Raw genomic sequence first — 21680 nt, 5'->3', positions numbered from 1 at the left:
TCCCACCACCCACTTCTTTTCACAGATGAAACTTACCCCAGAGACAACGAGCTCCCCACCAAGGTTCTGCACCTCGGCCTTGACTTTGCTGCAGATGTTGAGCTGGTGGCAGTAGAGGGCGATGCGCTGCAGGTAGGCCAGCAGGTCCTGCTTGCAGGCCGAGTCTGGACACTGACGGGAGAATAAGTTTAGCAGAGCACCCAGGCCTGATCTAAACACAGCTACCCCTGGGGGCTGTTTCTACATCTCTGTGTGCCACCAAGAGAGGCTTCCTCTCTCCTTGCTGGAGCAAAGGGCATGAGAGATGAGTTACCCAATTACCTGGGGCAGTTTGGCTCTAGGCTGCCCTCTGCTTGGGCCCAAGCCCCTAAAGGTGAAAAAAGCGTCAGCAAGCAAGAGCTTGGTTCTGAAGAAAAGCCAGAGTGCTCTGAGCTTGCTAACAACCATCCCAACAGCTCTTCTGCTCAATTATGATACACACTGTAAACACCTGGTGAAAGGAGAGGTTCACTTCAGGCAAAGATGGAAGATGAGTGAATCAAAGCAAGAGAACAAGCAGTGGGAGACTGCGAGGTCTTGATCAGCCACTGGGAAATTAAAGGGCAGCCGCTGCCCAATTCCTGTCTTGCTGCCAAAGCTCAGGAAGCTTTACCCAGAGAAAGAAATACAGACCACCTCTCAGGTATTTATAGCAAACATTTCCCTCTGGGAGACTGGGCACAGACAAACCTGTAGACCATGCTGGAAATTTTGAATTTAAGAATCTTACGGAACACAGCAAAGCCCTATCAAGACATGCCCTTTAGATGAGCGTGTAGGAAGACTGTACTGGCAGCTGTATGGAGGACGGCGTGGAGAAGAGAGAGGGGAAGCAGTGAGGAGCGGCCACAAGTAGTAGTCCAGGCATGGGCTGTGGAGGTCGGCCTGAGCTGGCTCTGGAAGAGGGGACAAGACTAGATGGTGGCCAGTAGAAGTATAGCACTTAGCACTGGATTGTGGGAAGGAGGGGTTAAGATGACTTCTGAATCTTTGGCTTGAGCGATGAGGCACTGCTGTCCCTCAGCCCAGATGCAGGGTGAGAGGCTTGATACTTCAAGGGAAGGGCTTAGACTACAGAGAACTGTAACTGAGAAACAGCATCTCCAGTAAATAAGTCTTGGAACATCAAAGGAAAATGTCAACTCTCCAGGAGGTAGGAACCACATTTTCTGACGTATCACTGCAGGGAATAAAGGGTTTATGAAAGCTGGGTAGTTGAGAACCCACAGCGCTGAGGACACATGTCTGTCCCCAACTGGACACATTATCCTGCTGCTTCTAAGAAGCAAATCCACGAGAAGAGGCACTCGCACACCTGGGGTCAGCGTGGTAGGCTTGGAAGCAGTGCCTGCCCAGAGCTCAAGTTCTGAAGAGAACTAGGAATACACACGTCCCCAGGAGAGGCTAGATTTTAGCTGTTATTCAGGACAGACACACCTCCAGGTATGTTCTCTCAAGAATTACCAAAGAATTATTCAGAAATTCTTAAAACTCTATGCTGGTTGGCAAGTTAAGAACAATTTTTGAGATGAGTGTTGTGTCCCCTGAAAATTATTGTTATTGCTGCCTCAGGAATGGACCAGGCTGGGCTGCCTGAGACCCACATGTTAGGTCTATTACTTACATGGTCTGCGATGGTGCGGCCAAGCTTATCCATCCTGGATCCTGCCTCTGCAATTTTCTTGGCAGCACTGATCACATCTGATGTGTTTTTGAGCGGTCCCTTACCTCTGAAAAAAGAACAAGGATCATTGTACGTGAAGCCCTTCGTAGTTGGCAGAGAGTAGAAAAGAGAAGATGGCTGCCTCTGCGGCTGTGGGCCGGGCACTGCTCACCGGGTGAAGTCGGTCATCTCCATCATGATCATGCACATCTGCTTGGCCAGCACGATGATGTCGTTACCACTGTCGTCCCATTTGGACACTTCAGCATCCAGCTTGCTCTTTTCTTCCTGGAAGCTGGCCACCTGTTCTGCAATCTTTGCTTTTTGCTCTTGGGGAAGCTGAGCCATGATTGCCTAAAATCAGAAGCACAGAAAGCTCTTACATGGAAAGAATATGACATTCTCACAGTACATTAGCCGAAAGCATTTCCACCGAGCAATCTATGACATAGACAGGATAATGCTTTAATAGGTTTCATTTTGCCTGAAGGGCCATTCCCAACCCACTTTTAAGAACAAATTTTAATGTGGAGGAAAACAAGAGTATAAGGGGTACAAGGCTAATGTGGACACTTCGGGATCACACTGGCCCAGGAACAGAGCCTGCTTAATTGAGTTCTGCAAAAGTTTCATCCTCTGTCTCCTGTGAGAGCACAGATGAGAGAAGGGCTAATGCTGGTGGCGCTTTCCCAAGCATTTCCTGTGGCCGCATTGCATCTTTAACTTTTCAAGGTGAACTGGAAGTGCCTTTAGAATGTAAATTTTAAAGAAGGCAGGCAGAGAACCTGCTGAGGTATATACACTTTGTATAGCTCAGTAGCATTGACACCTTATCAAAGTAGCACCTGGGCTCTCCCCAAAGTGCTCATGACAAAGTGGGGCCTAAAGCAGGGATGTACTCGCTGTTCAAAATATCTGAGAAGTGAAAAAGGACTCCTTAGAAATATTTCTTGGCATCCTCCCCAAAACAAAAATGCTACTGATGGAAGATTTAATGACTCAAATGGATGCAAAGGTTCTGACTGATTCTCTTGAATGTAACACTGTTATTTTATTTAACCCATAAATAAATATTTCAGTGTAACTGACATGGGCAAAGACCGCAATCTTTTTAACCACCATTGTGTTGATTAGATCCTCAGGCTCTCCTGATGCAGGATTGTCATAAACCAAAGCCCCAGGGCACAACTGAGGAGACACTTTGGAGAAACCTACAATTGACTAGCAGGTGCCACAACTTCCGTCCTATGGCCAGAAGAAAAGAGGGAAAACTGGGTTCTCAAAATAGAGTATTTTCCTGGAAAAGAAAAGCTAAGACCTGAGAGGGACAGGGAAGGTCTGCAGAACAAGTTTGTTTGTTTTTTGAGAGACACATTGATTGGTTGCCTCACACACACACCCCAGCTGGGGATCGGGCCTGCAACCCTTTTATGTGCAGGCTGACACACTATCCACTAAGCCAAACTGGCGAGGGCCAAAACAAGTTTAACTGATTCCTTACCCGGGCACTCTGGCCAGCTATCAACTGGTCATCTTCTGTCTGGACGCTTGTCCTGCTGCGGACATCGAAGTCTTCTGTCTCGAAGTCAGAGTCATCCAACTCCTCAGGAGTCTGCCATCAAGAAAGAGATATGAGCCAGATACAACGTAGGCCTCCCGCTGTCCCGAGCCACTCAGTCCACACCCTGCCTGATGTAGGGACACCCAGAATTTTCATGTGCAGTATTCTAAACAGATGTGGGTAATAGCTAAAAGCACTCACTATTCGTTTGAGACCTTGCCTCACAGGTGCACCTGTGGGTGGCTCATCCAACAAACAGTAGGCCAGGGCACCACACCACACTTGCCAAAGGGCCAAGGGATTCCTTTTTGGGGTTAGGGCTCCAATTCCCACCCCTGAGTCAAGACTCTCTTTGACATCAGATTTATACTTCTTAATGTACTTCTCCCACAGCTGCATCTAAAGACAAAGATGAGAACTGTCCAGGGTAGAAAAGGTATTTTAATTTAAAAATAGAGGTATTTTACACAATATTAGACAGTTTCTTAACTTTTCCACTTTATGACAAGAAGAACATTAAATGTATTAAATAATACTGGGCCTTCTCTTAGGGTACCAAAGGCTGCTTTGAAGGGTAAAAAGAGACAGTGAATTTTTATGTATTTTTTCCTTTGATAAAAGGAAAAGAGAGAATGTGGCAGGTAAGGTCTAAATACCAAAGGAACTAATTAATGGTCCTAGTTCTGCTTTAATTATGAAATAAAATTCTTATTTTGCACAGCCTCCAGCCTCACATGATTAGCTGCTGACTTGAAACATAATGTCATCTGGAAGTTATCAGTAAGGGGGCAGGAGGCAGAACAGCTGCCTGTGACAGGAGGGCAGGCCCTCATCTGCCCCAGGACCTGATCCAAGCCCAGCCCCAAGATTTGCTGTGAGGCTCAAATGAGAGGACATGTGAGAAGCACCTGAAACCGCCAAGAGTCTGTACATGTGCAAGGGCCAGGCCTTTCCCTCAATGGGAAGAGGTGAGAATAGCAGAGGTACATGAGACACCAAGAGCACATCAACACAAGATCCCGGAGTGTCTCCGAGTTGGGAGCGCAAAACACGACGTCACTATTGCCCATTTTATCCTTCCAGAGCTGGAAGAGGAAGCCAAGCCGGCTGTCTGCCCCTAACATGTGGTTTCCCACAACCCTACTTGCTTCCTCAGAAAGGACTCTGGAATTCGCAAGCACCTCCTGGAGGTATGCAGTTTCAGCCACTCAAATCCCCAAAGGCATTAGCCTCCTTCATCATTAAGGTTTCTTTTACTGTTTCTAGGTGTCTGTCATCATGGAAAGGCTTCTGGAGAAATAGGGCTGTGTTCACTGGCCCTGGTGTCTGTGATCCAGGGATCCCTTCACACCACTGAGATATGGCCTCTACATAATATGGGTTCTTCTTTAGCAGCAGCAGGACTGAAGAAAGCAAAAGGTTCCACAAGCTCCCGGCCCACCCCAACATGTCGGGGGTGACCTGGGGCCTGCAGGAACAGCCAACCAGGCCATCTCTGAACAGTTGTTTTCCTCCTCACCTCAGAGCAGTACAGTCTTACACTGCATATAAAATGGATCCAGCCTAATGCAACTGCCTTAGAAATGGTCTCTTTCCAGCTGACAGTCCAGCTAGGCTTTGTAGCTGTCAGGCTGAGGGGGCAAAAAGTGAGACAGATCCCTGCCTACCTTGAGGTCTGACTAGCAAACCATGAAGCTGTGAATGAAGCTCCTCTGATCCAACTAGATCGACAGCAAAGCAGTCACCTATGCTGCGGACAGGGGCTGAGGATGGCTACACACTTATGCTCAGAACAGCATGTGAAGGATGACTGCTATGGGAAAGGCAGCTGCGAGACACAGGCCGAGCACCCTGGGGGTACATTACAGAGGGGTTGGAGCTTCTCAAAACCTGTTTATGCCAACCCAGAGGGGCTGGACTTTCAGATGGTGAGAACTGCTGCTCTCAGAGACGATGGGCCACATGGGGGCCCTGAGCCAGGGAACATGACCAGGGGCTGCCACAGTCGCTCATCCTCACCCTGAACTGGGGTTCTAGCATCCTGCCTGCCACCCCTTCAAAAGGGGGGGGGGGGGGCTCCATGTGAAGAATAACTTCAACCTGCAATAAGGAATACTCCCTTCTCTGAAATTAACTAAAAAGCCTTTATTTTCTATAGTTTCCCTCTAAGGCAAATGGAAACCTATTTGTGGTGATTGCGTGCTCTAAAATCATCAGGAGCAACTCATACTAGCTCCTGTTCTGAGTCTGAGTTTGGGCTCTAACTTGCAACTAAAAGTCATTTTAGACAATGTAATTAAATATATCTCATTCTAACAGCTTTTAGATTCATGGTTTTAATATACTGCCAATACATCTGCTGAGTTCCAAAATGATGCATTGTTCTCAAGGTTAGCAAATGATAAGAACAAGCTATTAAAACATCCGAAATGCAGTTACTCACCCTTATCATCAACACCGCTTTCCTGATGTCCCGGATGCCATCGTACACCAGGCGGGAGGCATCGATAAACTCATTCTCATCCATGGGCTGGGCGGGGTCCGAGCTGAGGGCTTCCACGGCCGCTTCTACTTGCTCAGTAAAACGCGGCATAACTGCAGAGAAAAGAGGCCCAGCAGACATCATCATTCTATAGCCCTCCCTGAATCTACCTTACTCAGAAAGAGGCAAGGTGTCTGATGAAGAGCTTCCACTTCTACCTATGTGAGATTTATGGTTGAAATAAATTAAATGTATTTCAACCAAGACTCGAATCATCCTCTTTGTCTCTGACCAGATTTTACAATAAAGGATTTCGATGGTTGAGAACATTGAAGGTTAATTTGAGGCCTTAAGAATGGGACCCTCCTTAAATTAGTATTTATTCACTAACAGAAGACTTAGCTCAAAAATTAATCTTAAACAGTGCTTTCAGAATTATTTCCTCAGCCCTGGCTGGGCGGTTAAGTTGGTTGGAGCTTCATACCTCACACCAAAAGGATGCAGGTTCGATTCCCAGTCACAACACATACCTAGTTTGCAGGTTTGATCGTTGGTCGGGGCGTGTATGGGAGGTAACAAATTGATGTTTCCCTTCCTCTCTCTCTAAAATCAATTTAAAAAAACATATCCACGGGCGAGGAGAAAAAAAAGAATTATTCCCCTCATTAATCATGGGACCCACATGAAGGAAACGTGTGTGTGAGGCCTTAATTTGGCTGACCAACTTCTCACAAGTCTAGTGTCCACCCAGAACACTTAAGGCCTGAGTCCTGGTCTCCTACTTCCCACCCACAGGGCCTGGCCTAGCCCACCCGGGCTGTGTGGGGAGCACCAGTAAGGTAGGGAGTTCCCATACCTGTGTTGGAGAGAAGCTTGGTAGCTTCCAGCACCTTCTCTGTGTAGACCCCTGGCTCATAGTTGTCCATCTCTGAGGTGACTACATGAATGACCCGGGCTGCCCGGCCTCGGATTGCACCAGCTGTGCGGTCTAGCCCGTCCACATCTTTCTCTTGGAGAGCAATGACACATTTGTTCACATCTTCCAATATGTGATTCTCTGAGGAACAAGCAAAAGTGGAATGAGGGAGAAGGCCTTTCAAAAGAAGGGGACAATTTTTTTTTTTTGCCTTGAAATTTTTTTCCAATTATAGTTGTTACATAATACGTATTAGTTTCAGGTGTACAACAGTGATTAGACATTTATATAACTTACAAAGTGATCACCCCAAATATGTCTAGTACCCACCTGACAGCATACATAGTTATTACAACACTGACTGTGTTCCCTGTGCTGAAAAGGGGACAGTAACTGTTAGTTGGCATGTACCATTCACCGAGAGCTCACTTTGTGCCAGCCACAGCGCCAAAAGCTTTTACATGCATTATTGCACTGAAGAGAAAAGATTAACTGCTGGATTAACTGTCCCACTGAAACTCAACCTATAATCACCTCCGAGAATAACAATCTTTATTCCAGGTTTAAAAAAAAGAGAAAAAGGCCCATCTGTAAGGCACAGTCGTTCTATAAGTCAAGCAGATGATTCAGATAACAGAAACCTCAAGAACTTCTCTTTCCCTTAAATAATCTCATTGACCTTACATATATCCCAAAGTCTAAATTAGAAGAAAAGGTTCACTGTAAGGCCACTCCCAGTGCCTCACCCCTCCTTCCAGCAGATGCCAGTGGCAGTCAGCACAGCCCAGAGGAGCAGGTGCGGTCAGCAGGGGAAGCCTTCCTGAGGGGCGCTGAGGGAGCATACGGAGGGAACATTTCCTAACCCTACAGGCTGCAGGTGGGCCTGTTGTGGTATTTGTGGAAATCCTTGAATTCTGTTAAGCCCAGAAGTGGCTCCTACCAGTGACAGAGCTGGAATTGGAAGACACACCAAAACTATTTTTCCTGAAAACAACAAAGCTTGACACTAGATCCTGGAAACCTCAGAGTAAGGCATTCACTTCAGCCTCATCAATAATAGCAAAATGGGGACAACCCAAATGTTCAAGAGCAGAGAGTAATAAATTTGGGGCGCTACGCAACTGTAGACGTGGAAGACGTCGGTCTGTAGGTGCAGGCCCAGAATGGGAAAGGGAAAGCTCTCACCCAGGGACCAGTCAGCCAGAATGACAGGGCTGCCCACACTCCATGGGGTGGGTGGGCAAGGGACACACAGGAAAGTTCCCAGGTTATTACCTGGCCATTTCCTTCCTGCTCGGAAAGAAGCTGTCTTCAAAACATGTAAGGACTCGTAGAAACAGAGTCAAAGACATGCCCACTCTATTAAGCCAAGACAGTACCTGGCACAACAGGTGAAAGACTAACGGTCCCAGTTCTAGAAGACCAGAATAATTAGTAGAAATGCAATCTGTTTAAAAAACACATCTGGTTAGTTCTCTGCCAGCCCTGGCTACCTTATGCTTTGACATGTCATTATCTAGGACTAGTTCCTGATTTAACCCACTTCCAAAGCCAATACCCTTCTTTCACAGCCTCTGCTAATGTAGTCACATTATATATAACAATACACTTCACCTCTTAAGTACCCAAAACAAGGAAGTGGTCATGATAGGCTATTTCCTTTCATCACAAGTACTCAGCAGTATCGCAGAGAACAGAGCCACCAGACACCTGCCTCTGGGCTTCAGGATCTCCAGTCGGCCCCAAGAACCAACACCTCCTTTTTGTAGTTCCCAAGAGACTGCAGACAGGGTCTCTATAAGGATCTCTTTGTTCTAAAACCATGAGTATAATGGGATTAAGATGGGGGAAAAAATCACAAGTAAGAAATAATGTGAACAATTACAATGGAAAGGAAATCTGGTAAAAACATCTTTGCTACAAAACTAAACTATTACCATATGATCCAGCAATCACATTCCTGGGAATTTATCCCAAGACAATGAAAACTTACATCCACATAAAAACCTGCACATAGATGTTTCTAGCAGCTTTATTCATAATTGCCAAAACTTGAAAGCAACCAAGATGTCCTTCAAGTGGGTGAACAGATTAACTGTGGTACATCTAGACAATGGAATATTATTTAGCACTAAAAAGAAATAATGGGGTGGGGATGGGCTACAAGGAGTGAATAGGGGGGGGGGAATATTACATTCAACAAAGATTTTTTAAAAATTAAAAAAAATTAAAGTGCATATAAAAACAATAATTATCAAGTCATGAAAAGACATGGAGGAATCGTAAATGAATATTACTAAGTGAAGAAAGACAGTCTGAAAAGGCTACATGCTATATGATTCCTACTATATGACATGCTGGAAAAGGCAAAACTATGGAGATAGTAAAAAAAAAAAAAATCAGGTTGGAGAGAGGAGGGATGAATAGACAGAGCACAGAGATTTTTTTTTTTTTTTTTTTTTAGGGCAGGGAATATTTTATCTGATACTATAGTGATGGTCCATTCGTTCAAAACAGTATAATGTAAACCACCAAGAGTGAATAATAATGCACATTATGGACTTTGGGTTACTCAATTTTAACAGATATGCCGCTGCGGTGGGGATGTTGAAAATGGGAAAGGCTGAGCATGTGTGGAAGCAGGTATTAGATGGGAAATCTCTACCTTTTAACTTTGCTGTGAACCTAAAAGTTGCTTTAAACACCTTCAAATATTAGTAAAATTTTAAAAATTTCCAAGAAAACCCAGAATATAGTAATAACTCCTATTACAAAAGGGAAAAGTGAATGACCACAATACAGCTAAGACGACCATAATTTAACGTCTACTAAATTAAAAATTAGACTTGTTCGGGGTACTATTGAAAGAGAAAACATTAAACCTTTTACATAAACAAATTTTAGGGGGGATATTACAAGAATAAATAGATTTGGAGTCCATCAGAAGCATCACTTACATACAAATTCTCTACATATTCATTTTAACTAAACAGAATGGTACTGCACCTGTCCACCACACTAAGTAGACCTTGTGTTAAAAACTGCTGTGGGGTTGTTTTTTTAACTGAATCTAGTAATTTTACACTTGTACCTTATATCACTAAGAAAAGGAATAAAAGTTAAGATGATACTAACTAAATTATAAACCAATGTTTTCTCATATCACTGATTTTTAAGACTCATCCCTGTTTCAGGATTGTTAATACGTGGGGGTGGGGGAGCACATCTTAGAATCAACGAAGCATGATTCTTTTTGTGCACTAAACAAAGTGGCCCAACTTCCACCAAGGATTCGCTAACCTTCATCTAGACAGCTATGTTTTTAAAAATCAATTTAGACCTTGAATTTATACTGCCTTTCATCCTGATGAATGCAAACCAGGAAAGGGTTTGCCATTCTTTAGCGACAAAGGAAGCCTCTGTTTCAGGAAGCCGACTAAAGTCATATTCTCTACCCTCACCGAACGGCTGTGCCTAGGAAAACCCCAGCCAGCTGAGGCCACCACACACCCAGGACACAGCATCAGCCCTGCCCTCCACACTGGTGCCATTGGACATGTGCAAACATGGGAGGGTTGGAGTACCCACACTAACCATAAATTACTTAAGCTTTAATTGAAATTCCCAGGAAACTTAGCCTGGGTCCATTATGAGTAGACACAGCAATCTGTACCCCATTAAAGGCTCTGATTGTTCATTACAGTCTTTTTTGTAGGTGCTTCTAACAAGGAAAAAAGTCATATACATACAACAGTCTATTTATTATGGACACTATTATGTCTTTTTTTCACCTGAAAACCTTTTTAAGTTTATCTCTACAGATCTAACTCATCTATTTTAATGGCTGTGCAGTCCCTATTAAATAGATCAGGGGTCCTCAAACTACGGCCCGCGGGCCACATGCAAATACAAATATTGTATTTGTTCCTATTTTGTTTTTTTACTTCAAAATAAGATATGTGCAGTGTGCATAGGAATTTGTTCATAGTTTTTTTTTAAACTATAGTCCAGCCCTCCAACGGTCTGAGGGACAGTGAACTGGCCCCGTTTAAAAAGTTTGAGGACCCCTGAAATAGATGGAAGGGCCATAAATCACCCAGCCTTCTCTTACACCTTCTGGTTGAAGTGAACATCCTAGTACAGATATTTTGGCAAACATTTGTGTAAATGTCCCTGGGGAAAGTCTCTAGCAACAGGATTACTAAATCAAAGGCATACACGTTTAAAGTAGATGTTTGGTACCTAATTGCCATCTAGGAACCAAGCCAGTTGGCACTCTCCAAAAAAGGATGCATAAACTTATACTTCAGTCCACAATGCACAGTAGGGCCCGTCCTGCATACCCTTTGCTCTGGATATCTTTATTGGTGCAATCTTATGCACACATAGGAGGAGATAATATTAATGTTATACAAAGGACTTACTATATAACAGGAAATATTCTGAGTGCTTGATGTTTAACTAAATGGCAGCTATCTTTTTTTTTAAAATCACCATTGCCCTAAACAGTTTGGCTCAGTGGATAGAGCATCAGCCTATGGACTGAAAGGTCCCAGGTTCGATTCCAATTAAGGGCACATGCCTGGGTTGCAGGTTCAATCCGCAGTAGGGAGGGTGCAGGAGGCAGCCATCAATGATTCTCATCACTGATATTTTTATCTCCCTCACCCTTTCCCTTCCTCTCTGAAATCAATATATATATATATAAAATCATTAATTAATGAGGAAACTGAGGCACAGAAGTATTAAGTGACTTGCCTGAGGCCACACAGCTAGTGGGCACTGGAGTCAGAAATCAAATCTAACTTCATCACTACCTATGCCACTTCCTCAAAAGAGAGAAATTTCAGTTTTGCATTTTTGCTATAAAACACAAAAACAAAAATTTGGTACAGTAATCCTTTTATTTAATGTCCTCCAAATCAGACCAAATTCTTTGGGCACACTGATACATAATGAAGAAAAAAGTACAAATTACCACTCTTGTGCATTGCCCCAAAGTATCTAATGCAGTATGTTATATGCTTCTAAGAGCATATGGTAAAGCAATGTAATAAACCAATTAGAACCACCTGCATCTTTAAAAGTAAAAAAATTTTAAAAAGCAACCAAAACTTCCATGTGTAAGCAGAGTAAATGAATGAGAAAGTAAATTGCATTTCCATGGAAAACATTTATCAAATACAATTCAAATGAAATTCAAACAGTCTTTATCACTTTGTTAAATTTCAAACCACCATCCTTATGGGATCAGCCAATGCAAATACATTCATGATTTGCTGAATGCTCCCTAGTATCCTAAATCAGTGATCGGCAAACTGCGGCTCGCGAGCCACATGCGGCTCTTTGGCCCCTTGAGTGTGGCCATGAAGTTTCAATCGCACTGTACGTGCGGGCCCGCACGTGGTATTTTGTGGAAGAGCCACACTCAAGGGGCCGCGGTTTGCCAACCACTGCCCTAAACCATCTCCGATATTTACAAGGCAACATTATGAACAGAACAGCTTGGGGGAAAGGAATCCCCATTTCCTCTTCCCTGAGTGGGGCATGCATGCACCTCTCCCTATTTTCAAGTGACATATTGGATATGAGTAACCCAGGTTCTCATTGCCCTGCAGATTCAGAAAACACTGGCAACAGGGTCTTGGTGGCTTTACAGATGATATGCAAAATGACCACTACTTTTTGAGCCACAAATTTAGGATATGCCTTATGATAAGTATAAGGGAAGTCAGGGACCAATGGAACAGAATATCCAGGAACAACAGAACTAAAGCAGCATAATAGGGTCCTCTCAGTCCTGATCCCTAAATAACTTCCCCTTGGATAGGCTACAGCAAACATCCAGGCCCCATGGATTCCAAGAGGGAAAGTGATGGTGGAAAATCATTAGTGGAAATAGTCTATAAAAACCCTCACACTGCCAACGGGCCACAAGGCACCAGAATACAGTAGAGAACAACCACTCCAAGAAGTCAAGTGGCATTATCACTTTTCATTTGGCTACATTTTATGAAACCCACCATCTTAAGGCCCATCCTGCTCGGTTCTCCCCAGACAACCATCACCCGTGGTGGGACTTACCTGGTAGCCCCCTGCTCAGAAACTGATGGGACTACTGAAGCACCAGTGTGTGTGAGGGGAAGAGGAAATTGGCCAAGAGGGAAGATCAGCATGAGGCCAAGACATGGCTTCTCATCTAAAGACTGCCCATGACTATGCAGAGTGACACCTGCTCTCCATTCCACGGTGCATATCCAGAGATGCTTAGCTGCACAAGGACCAAGAACTGGGACCAGTGGGGGCTGCCCAATTAAGTGAGGTTCCGCTCAAGGAGAGCCAGCCAAGACTACCCTACGAGGCTATGTGTCATGACATGGGGAGACCTCTCTAGCCCCCCCCCACGCTCCCCCACAAAAACTGCTAACGCTGGGTGAGACCCTCAGTAGACTGAGCTGCAGATAGAATTGGAACCTCCTGCTTCAGCAAGATCATGTTTCTCCACTATCACCTCAATGAACAGGGAGACCAGGTCTATACCCTGAAGAAGTTTGATCCTATGGGACAACAGACCTGCTCGGCCCATCCTGCTCGGTTTCACCCCAGACGGCAAATACTCTCGACACTGAATCACCATCAAGTAATGTTTCAAGGTGCTGATGACCCAGCAACTGCGCCCTGTATTGTGAAGGTCCCTTAAATTTCATGTCTCTCCTGCCACCTGTGACCCCTCTGAGACTTTCCGAAACCAAGCTTTTCAGTCTTGAGCCTTGAAGTCTTCTTACCACCCTTAGTCTTTGGAATCGGTGTCATCATTACCTTTGATCATGCTTGTGTGAAGCAATCATGGTAGCGCCCCCCTTAAAGGGAACAAGTTTAAGTCTGCTTTTCATATTTTGACTGCCACATTAAAATGATTTGAAAGGAAAAAAAAAGTGCTAAAGTTGCCATGGATGAGGTAGATACATGAAGGTATAAAAGACTCTGAATGCTAAAAATTAACTGGTTAATGGAGAACTCTGCACAGGCATTTGCTTGTCTGTTCCCTTCATCCTATGCCCCTAAAAAGCACATAAAAAAATCAGGAATTGTTCATTATTTAATTACTTGACATTGCTAAGCAAGTCTGTGACAAAACATTCGAGAAACACACCGGGGTACACCTATAAAATTTAGATGCTCTAAAAATACCACCACTTTTTGACTAGAAGAATTGTTCTGTGTTTTTATATGCTAAATAGAAACTGTCTAAACTCCTTTCCATCAAGTCAACCCTTATACTTTCCACCGTTGCATAAAAATTGAGTATATCACACGAAAGTGTATCTGTTAAAGAACTTTATTTCTCTTTACCATTCTGCTGTTTTATGTCACATACCCTAACCACACTGTCTGGATTTCACTAACCATTACTGCAGAATCCCTTTTGTTCTCTGATTTGAAGATGTATGAGGGATATTTGATTCTCTTTCATTTTATTTTGCTGTAAGAACTGAAAATCCCTTTAGACAAGCCTGATACACCCACTCTAATCAGGAGAGGGGAAGTTTAGGAATGGCTTAGCTAGCTCCAGAGGGGTGCTTTGCATTGAGAATTCTGAATTTGTTGTTTGCTTAAAAGTGTGCTGTGAAGGTAGAATGTTTTTTTCTAAACCTATGAAAAAGACTAATTCAGTACTTCATTGGGAAAAACAACGGAAGGCCAAGATTTCCAAAAAAAGCCATTTGCTGCATTTTTGGCACCTGCAAAGATGTGCTTCCAAATGAGTGTTTTAAAGTACCAGCACCTGTAATTTGGGGTTCCTGCAGCAGCACGGTTTACACCCTTTTTTGAGGTTTATGGATTGCCTGCTCCTTACTCTATCAAGTAGAGCCACCAATCCCAAGGAAAGCAGGCAGAGACTGGGAGACATTGGTATGCGGAGCACACTGTCACTTTATGTAGGTCACTGCTAGAGGACTGTGCTGTGCATGTACTTAGGCCCCACTTCTGTTTCAAGCCCCACTGCCACTCGCACTCCCACATTCCAGCCTGTGGTTCCCTGGGGCAAAAGGTAGTTTCAGCCCTACAACTACCCAGCACTGACTGCCCACACCACTGGCCTCAGGATGTCTGGCACCTCCAGGCAGCAAGCAGTGCAGCCAAGGGCAGCAGAGGATCCATTAAAGGGAGAATGCATTTATACTTAACTCTAAGGAGATGGATTGAAATTTATCTCTGTGCGATAAACAGTGAATTGCAATTGACAGACATTTTCTATATGAATGCAATTTACTATGTTATTACCAGTTTATGTTTATATAATGAAATCAACTGTTTTTGTGAGGTGAATTACCCAGATTTATTTTTTGCAAGTTCATAATTAAAAGGCATTTAAATATTTCCTCTCTGTTTTCTGTCTTTTGAAAAGTAGTCAGTTCAACTATGATCATTTGTGAGGGAGAGAGGAGATTTCCAAGCAAGGAAAAATTGTTTCAAAAAAGAAAGTAAAGGTGATGGTGTTGGGATTCCCTTCTCCTAAGTTTCACTTCTTCATACAGCCTCTACTAGGATACAGGACATTTTTCTAAACACACAGCAGGAAGAGTGGTGGATGGTATGGTACTGTACAAGTCAGTTGCAAAATCCTACTCTTAACAAACAGGGAAAACCCTCTGCCAGCCAGTTTTCTAATTGAAGCTTCTAAGATCAAGACCAGCCCCACCACATGGGAAACAACTCCAATGCCACCTCCCACTGCTCAGGAGTCTGTGGTAGCTTTTCTTGTTTGTTTGTTTGTTTTTTTAATTAAAATGAAAACCAGCACAGTATTAGTGCTACAATAATTTACCTGCCCAGACTTTGGGGTGTTATGATTGCCCATTATTGTACCTTAGGCAAAAGTAATTATGCACATCCTCACAAGCCTCTCTGCGGAACCAGCTGATTACCTGAGACAGCCAAGAAGTCATCAATGGAAGTGATGTCATCGACAGCATCTGTGAGAACACGGACCTGTTTTTCCCACTGCTCTTTAAAAAGATCCATGTTCTCTTGGGCCAGCTTACTCTGTGGTTTTGCTGCTAAAGCCAATGCAGCATTAATAACCTGCAAAGATTATCAAGTTCAATGTTTACTTTTCAGAGTCATGAAAACAAAACAGGTGGGATAACATGGTCAGTAGAGTGGTGATGGCTTTGTTTCACACGCATTTTACAGGACACATGATACCACACGTTTCACTATAACACAAAGCTGGAATAGAGAAATGTGTTAAATAGGTTTTTAAATGTGACTGTAGAAGCAACACATTTGCAACAGAGAGATATAGTAATACACTGAAAATATGGACAATCACAAACAAATAAAAATACCTAATCTTCCCACTCTGTGATAGCAACTCTATTATATTCCAGGCTTTTTTCTCCTCATATACATATGTATGTATGCATGTCAAAAAATACACAATTAGAATTATGTGCTACATAAAACTATCTTATTTCTCCCATCCAAGTACTAACCAGGCCCGACCCTGCTTAGCTTCCGAGATCAGACGAGATCGGGCGCCTTCAGGGTGGTATGGCCGTAGACTCTTATTTCTTTTAAATACTTCTCCATATCATTAAATGTAAGTCTAAAAAATTAACTGTTTATTCCATCTTATGGATGCACATCACTATTTTCCTATTGTAGGATATCTACGTTTGTTCCAGTTACCCACCATTCTTAATAATCTTGATATACATTAGGCATTTCAGGTTCTTGATACATTATCAAAGCACAATTGTGAATAATATATTGTATTCTAATTCCAAGCATTTTTCTAACAGGCACATTTGACATATAGCAACATAAAGTATAAAATTTGTGAAGTTTAAAAGTTATTTCTTTAAAAAATGGCTTTGAGATAGAATTCACATACCAAACAATTCACCCATTTAAACTGTACAATCCAATGATTTTTAGTATATTCACAGTTGTACAACCATCATCACAATCATAATTTTCATCACTCCAGAAAGAAACCCTATATCCATCAGTAGTCATTTTCCATCAACATTCCTTAACCCTATCTCCTGGCAACCACTAACTTAACTTTTGTCTCTGTGGATTTGTCAATTCTGGATATTTAATATAAATGAAATCATATTAATATGTGTATTTTTATAACTAGCTTCTTTCACTTAATGTTTCTGAGGTCCATCCACATGCTATAAAATGTATTTGTATTTTATTCCTTTTTATTAATCAACTAGAGGCCTAGTGCATGAATTTGTGCATGGGTGGGGCCCCTTGGCCTGGCCGGCGATCAGGGCAGATTGGGGCTGGGGGGAGGGATCTCAGGAGGTTGGCTTGCCACAGGAGATTGGTTGTGGGAGCACACTGACCACCAGGGGGCAGCTCCTGCGTTGAGTGTCTGCCCACTGGTGGTCAGTGCGTGTCATAGTGACCAGTCGTTTGGTTGACCGGTTGTAATAGTCACTTAGGCTTTCATATATATATAGATAATATGCCATTATACGGCTGTATTATATTTATCCATTCACCAGTAGATAGACATTAGAACTGTTTCCACTTTTTGGCCATTACGAATGCTGCTGCTATAAATACATGTTTTTGTGTTTTCATTATTCTTGGGATATAACTATGAGTGGAATTGCTGGATTATATGGTTAACTTTATGTTTAACATTTTGGGAACTACCTTACTGTTTTCCAAAGCAGCTGTAGCATTTTACATTTCCACCAGCATGTATGAGGGTTCCACTTTCCCCACTTGATTTTCTTTTTTTCTAAAATTATTGTTATCCTAGTGGGTGTGAAGTGGTACCTCACTGTGGTTTTGATTTTCATTTCCATGTTGGCTAGATGGGTATAGTTCTTTTTATGCACTTACTGACCATTAGTATAAATTCTTTAGAGAAATATCTACTCAGATTCTTGGTATTCACTGAATGGGTAATGAAAGTAGTATGAAAATGAGCTGAGAGAATAATAAATTAAGATTTCTAAGCTCTGGTAGGAAGGGAGTGCTAGGGGGTTGGTGAAGGAATTAAGCAAAAGAGAAAAAAGAGAGAAAGAACTCATGGACACAGACAACAGAGTGGTGAATGCGGTGGGGGTGGGGGGGAGTGGAAGAGGGTATATGGGGGGTAAGTGGTGCTGCAAAAAAAACCACCAAAATTTTAAAAAATACTAAAAAGTTTTCTAAGTACAAGGTGCTTATGGGTTATTAAAAATAAATGTTTCTAATGCAGCTTGGAAGGGAAGCAAAGATAAGAGGAAACTGATGGTGAGGGAGTAGAGATCTGGATGAAGCAGAAAAATAGTTATCATAGAGGCATTTGAGCACACAAACTTGATGGTATGAGTTGGGGATGGTTTTTTCCTAGGTAAAATAAGAACCACAGCCCTAACCTGTTTGGCTCAGTGGATAGAGCGTCGGCCTGCGGACTGAAAGGTCCCAGGTTCGATTCCGGCCAAGGGCATGTACCTTGGTTGCGGGCACATCCCCAGTAGGAGGTGTGCATGAGGCAGCTGATTGATGTTTCTCTCTCATCGATGTTTCTAACTCTCTATCCCTCTCCCTTCCTCTCTGTAAAAAACCAAAATATATTTTAAAAAAAAGAAAAGAACCAAATACCTACAGGTCATGTGTATAATTCCCAAATGATTGGAGGGATATGCCAAAGAATTAGCCCCCCAAAACTGCAGTTGTAACAAACTGAAGTATTAGACCTGCTAGACTGCTGCAACTGTTCCTCTTTCCCACTAAACAACAGGAAAACTATCAAGACAATCAGTAAAAGATTCCAAGGCATATGGGGACTATGCCATCCAGTTAGTAATTACTAACAGCCCACTACTTTCTAAAGTGTATGGGTTTGCATGATAAATTATTTGGAAGAAAAGCCATCCTATCTTTCTCGTGTTATGCTGTGGTCTCCCATATTTTCATCATTTCAAGGCTTGTTTTTTGTCTCTTTTTCTTCTTGCCATTCATTACCACTAGGTGCTTCACCATTGTGGACTATTAACTTCATTAATTAACTCATTAATTCATTCATGTTTCAATGAATCAGAGTGAAACAAGGCCTTGTAAGAATATTTGTCTGAAAAAAATGTTTCCAATGAGAGCCAAGTAAACACAGACCAGGACTTAATTATATGTTTTAAATACTAAGATAATTTTCCCTTACAAAGAGAAAATTGCTTTCTTTTGTTCTGTAATATATCTTATTGCATACAGTATAATGGAGGAACAGCACCTTGCCTAAGGTTAACTTTCTCATTTGACTACAAAACTTTCTCATTTTTACAAAGGACACCTGATAAATGGAACTGCCTTATGATTCAGCAATCCCACTTCTGGGAATTATGTGAAGGAACCCGAAATACTAATTCAAAAGAATATATGCACCCCTAATATTCATTGCAGCGTTATTTACAATAGCCAAGATCTGGAAACAGCCCAAGTGTCCATCAGTAGATGAGTGGATAAAAAAGCTGTGGTACATTTATACAATGGCGTACTACATGGCCATAAAAAAAGGAAACTTTACCCTTTGCAACATCATGAATGGACCTGGAGATTATTATGCTGAGTGAAATAAGCCAGTCAGAGAAAGACAAATATCATATGATCTCACTTATATGTCGAATCTAATGTACAAAATAAATGGACAAACAAAATACATACAGAGGCATGGAACAGACTGACAGCTGTCAGAGGGGAGGAGAGTTGGAGGGCTGGATGAAAAAGGTGAAGGGATTAAGCAAAAAATACCAACAATAAACATATACATAACACACAGACACAGATGTGGCGATAATCAGAAGGAAAGGAGGGTGGAGGTAGGTGCAGGTGGGCAAAGGGGGCGGGAGGAATGGGGTAGGAAGAGACTTTACTCTGGATGGTGAGCACATGGTGCAGTGTGTACATGATGTGTTACTGAACTGTACACTTAAAGCCTGTATGGTTTTATTAACCAATGTCACCCTAAAAAAGAGAGATCATCTCTAAAATGCCCTCCTCAAATTTTAAAGACTCGATTGCCAGAAACCTGTTGTTGGCAGGGTTTTGTTTTGTTTTTTCCTTTCCTTCCCTAGCAGCACCGAATGAACTAAAAAACTGAAATATTTGAAGTAGCTACGGTGGACTAAAAGTTAGGCACATCTATAAGCAAGACAATGTTGGGGACATATGGGGATACAGTGTCAGGTCTTTCCTAAAACAGTTTTTCCTTGTGAGAGTGTATAAAGCTGGGAGCTCTGTGCTCAGATGGAGGCAGGACCCCTCTGTGATGAACAGAGTGAGAGAGAATGCAGCCACAAAGTAGAAGACAATGCAGAGAGAGAGAGAGAGAGAGAGAGAGAGAGAGACTGACCTGACCTACTTCATTTCTTGCTGATGAGAACAGCAAATCACCAAAAATGTGGGTGCTTTCTCCCCTCAAACAACAAAATAAAGCCATTTTCAGATTACTTCCTCCTCAACTCAAGTTTAATCTCCAATATTTGAAGTTAAAGTCATGTGACTACTAAAAAGTTATTATTTTAGAACAGAATTTCCCATTTTCAAAAGTTAATTTTGGTACAGGGGACCTGGAACATGGCGACAAAAACTCCTCTCCCCTCCAGAAAGGAACAATGAGAACTAGGAGCCAACTCCAAACTGTAGGTGGGGCCACTAAAGAGCTGCCCCTAGGGAAGCTGCACCCAGCAGAGGGGCCAGGGCTGCCTGAATGCAGGACCCTGGGCATGAAGCACAAAAAAACAGCCTGGAAAATCCTAACAGGCATTCCATCCTTGACAGATGTTGACAGTAGTGTCACAATAAGGAAACATACACTTTAACCCCTAGAGTGCCGGGGAGCGCCATCGCGCTCCTGTCTTTCGCCAAAAGTGCCGGGAGCGCTATCAAAGCTTCGAAATGGCGTCCAGTTCTAAGTCTGCTTTTATTAGTGATGATGATATTGCTAAATATGTCAATGTAGTAAAGGTTTCCTTAAGTTTTTGAATATGTAACTTCATTTACTTGCGATTCATAATTTTTTTCCTAAACTGCTGTAAAATCAGCAAAAATGCCTTGGCAATTTTAGCATAGTTCCTAGGATATTGGTTGGCACTCAAAGGGTTAATGTAATAACTGTTTGTCTATATGCTATAGTATATTAAATACCACCTTAAACTCCTGGTGAATTAACTAACTAATCTAGTTTAGATCATTGGCTTTGACTGGAGTCTGTTATCAAATAAGCCACTGACTGCAGAAGAGAATACCAGGGGGCTAGAAACCCCCACCCACCCACTCCCATGAGCCGAGCTCAGTGTCTGCATCAGGATGAAGAGAAAGGAGAGGGCTCCACTCAAATCCCTCTTCCTCAAAGTAACAGCTACCTTGAAGGGGAGAGTCCTTTGAGCATGAAACACATGGACCAAGGCAGGCCACATGCAGCTCCCAAAAGTGTTTGGTTTACCCTCCTCAAAGAATTGCAACATTTTAAAATTTGTTACCAATCATTTAAAATTGAAACTTGACAGAAACATCTGAACTGCTGACTTCTCTTTAAAAATAATGAAAGGACCTCGCAACACGCACATGGCCATCTTCATTAGGCTCTATCTACTAGACTCCTCATGTGATTTTTTCCCCCTGGGCTTTAAGATCATTTATATAAATATTCTTGGTAGGTGTGATCAGCGTATGTTACCATCTGTTTCAGCCGATATGTGAAAGCATTGTCGCTTTTCAAACATTTAAAAACCAAATGGAGAACTAAAGACATTAAAAACAAATACTGATAAGGCAAAATGGCAAACTTAAGGAGAGAATGCCAAATCTTGAGAAACATGCTCTAAATTTATTTCATACAACTTGGTCATACATTAACTTTCTGGAGGTTATTCAATCCATTGTGTTTATTATCTATCTGTACAGCTAGCAATCACTAGTAGATTTCATCACTGGATTAAAGCTGAGGAACTGTCCATCACATAATGTGGATTCACAAACTGAGCCCATCACACTAATATTTAGA

The 21680-nt window shown here is 42.4% G+C and overlaps 1 protein-coding gene and 1 pseudogene across 8 annotated transcripts in view; one reads left to right on the top strand and one right to left on the bottom strand.

Annotated features, from left to right (window-relative positions):
* Window positions 1-21680, bottom strand: part of CTNNA1 (catenin (cadherin-associated protein), alpha 1, 102kDa) — a 298927-nt gene that overhangs the window by 1872 nt on the left and 275375 nt on the right. For all 8 annotated transcript variants that reach the window (XM_014529051.1, XM_014529054.1, XM_005881025.2 and 5 more), the window contains exons 11-17: window positions 15592-15748; window positions 6602-6802; window positions 5707-5858; window positions 3204-3314; window positions 1875-2056; window positions 1664-1769; window positions 37-171 (exon numbers count right to left, since the gene is read on the bottom strand). In XM_014529051.1, coding sequence (XP_014384537.1) covers window positions 37-171; window positions 1664-1769; window positions 1875-2056; window positions 3204-3314; window positions 5707-5858; window positions 6602-6802; window positions 15592-15748 — 1044 coding nt within the window. The remainder of the gene's footprint in view (window positions 1-36; window positions 172-1663; window positions 1770-1874; window positions 2057-3203; window positions 3315-5706; window positions 5859-6601; window positions 6803-15591; window positions 15749-21680) is intronic.
* Window positions 12063-15045, top strand: LOC102260468 (annotated as a pseudogene).

Source organism: Myotis brandtii, unplaced genomic scaffold, assembly GCF_000412655.1.
Source record: "Myotis brandtii unplaced genomic scaffold, ASM41265v1 scaffold668, whole genome shotgun sequence".
NCBI classification, from domain to species: Eukaryota; Metazoa; Chordata; class Mammalia; order Chiroptera; family Vespertilionidae; genus Myotis; species Myotis brandtii.
Note: the sequence above shows the minus strand (reverse complement) of the source record. Positions and strands in the feature narration are given on the sequence as shown.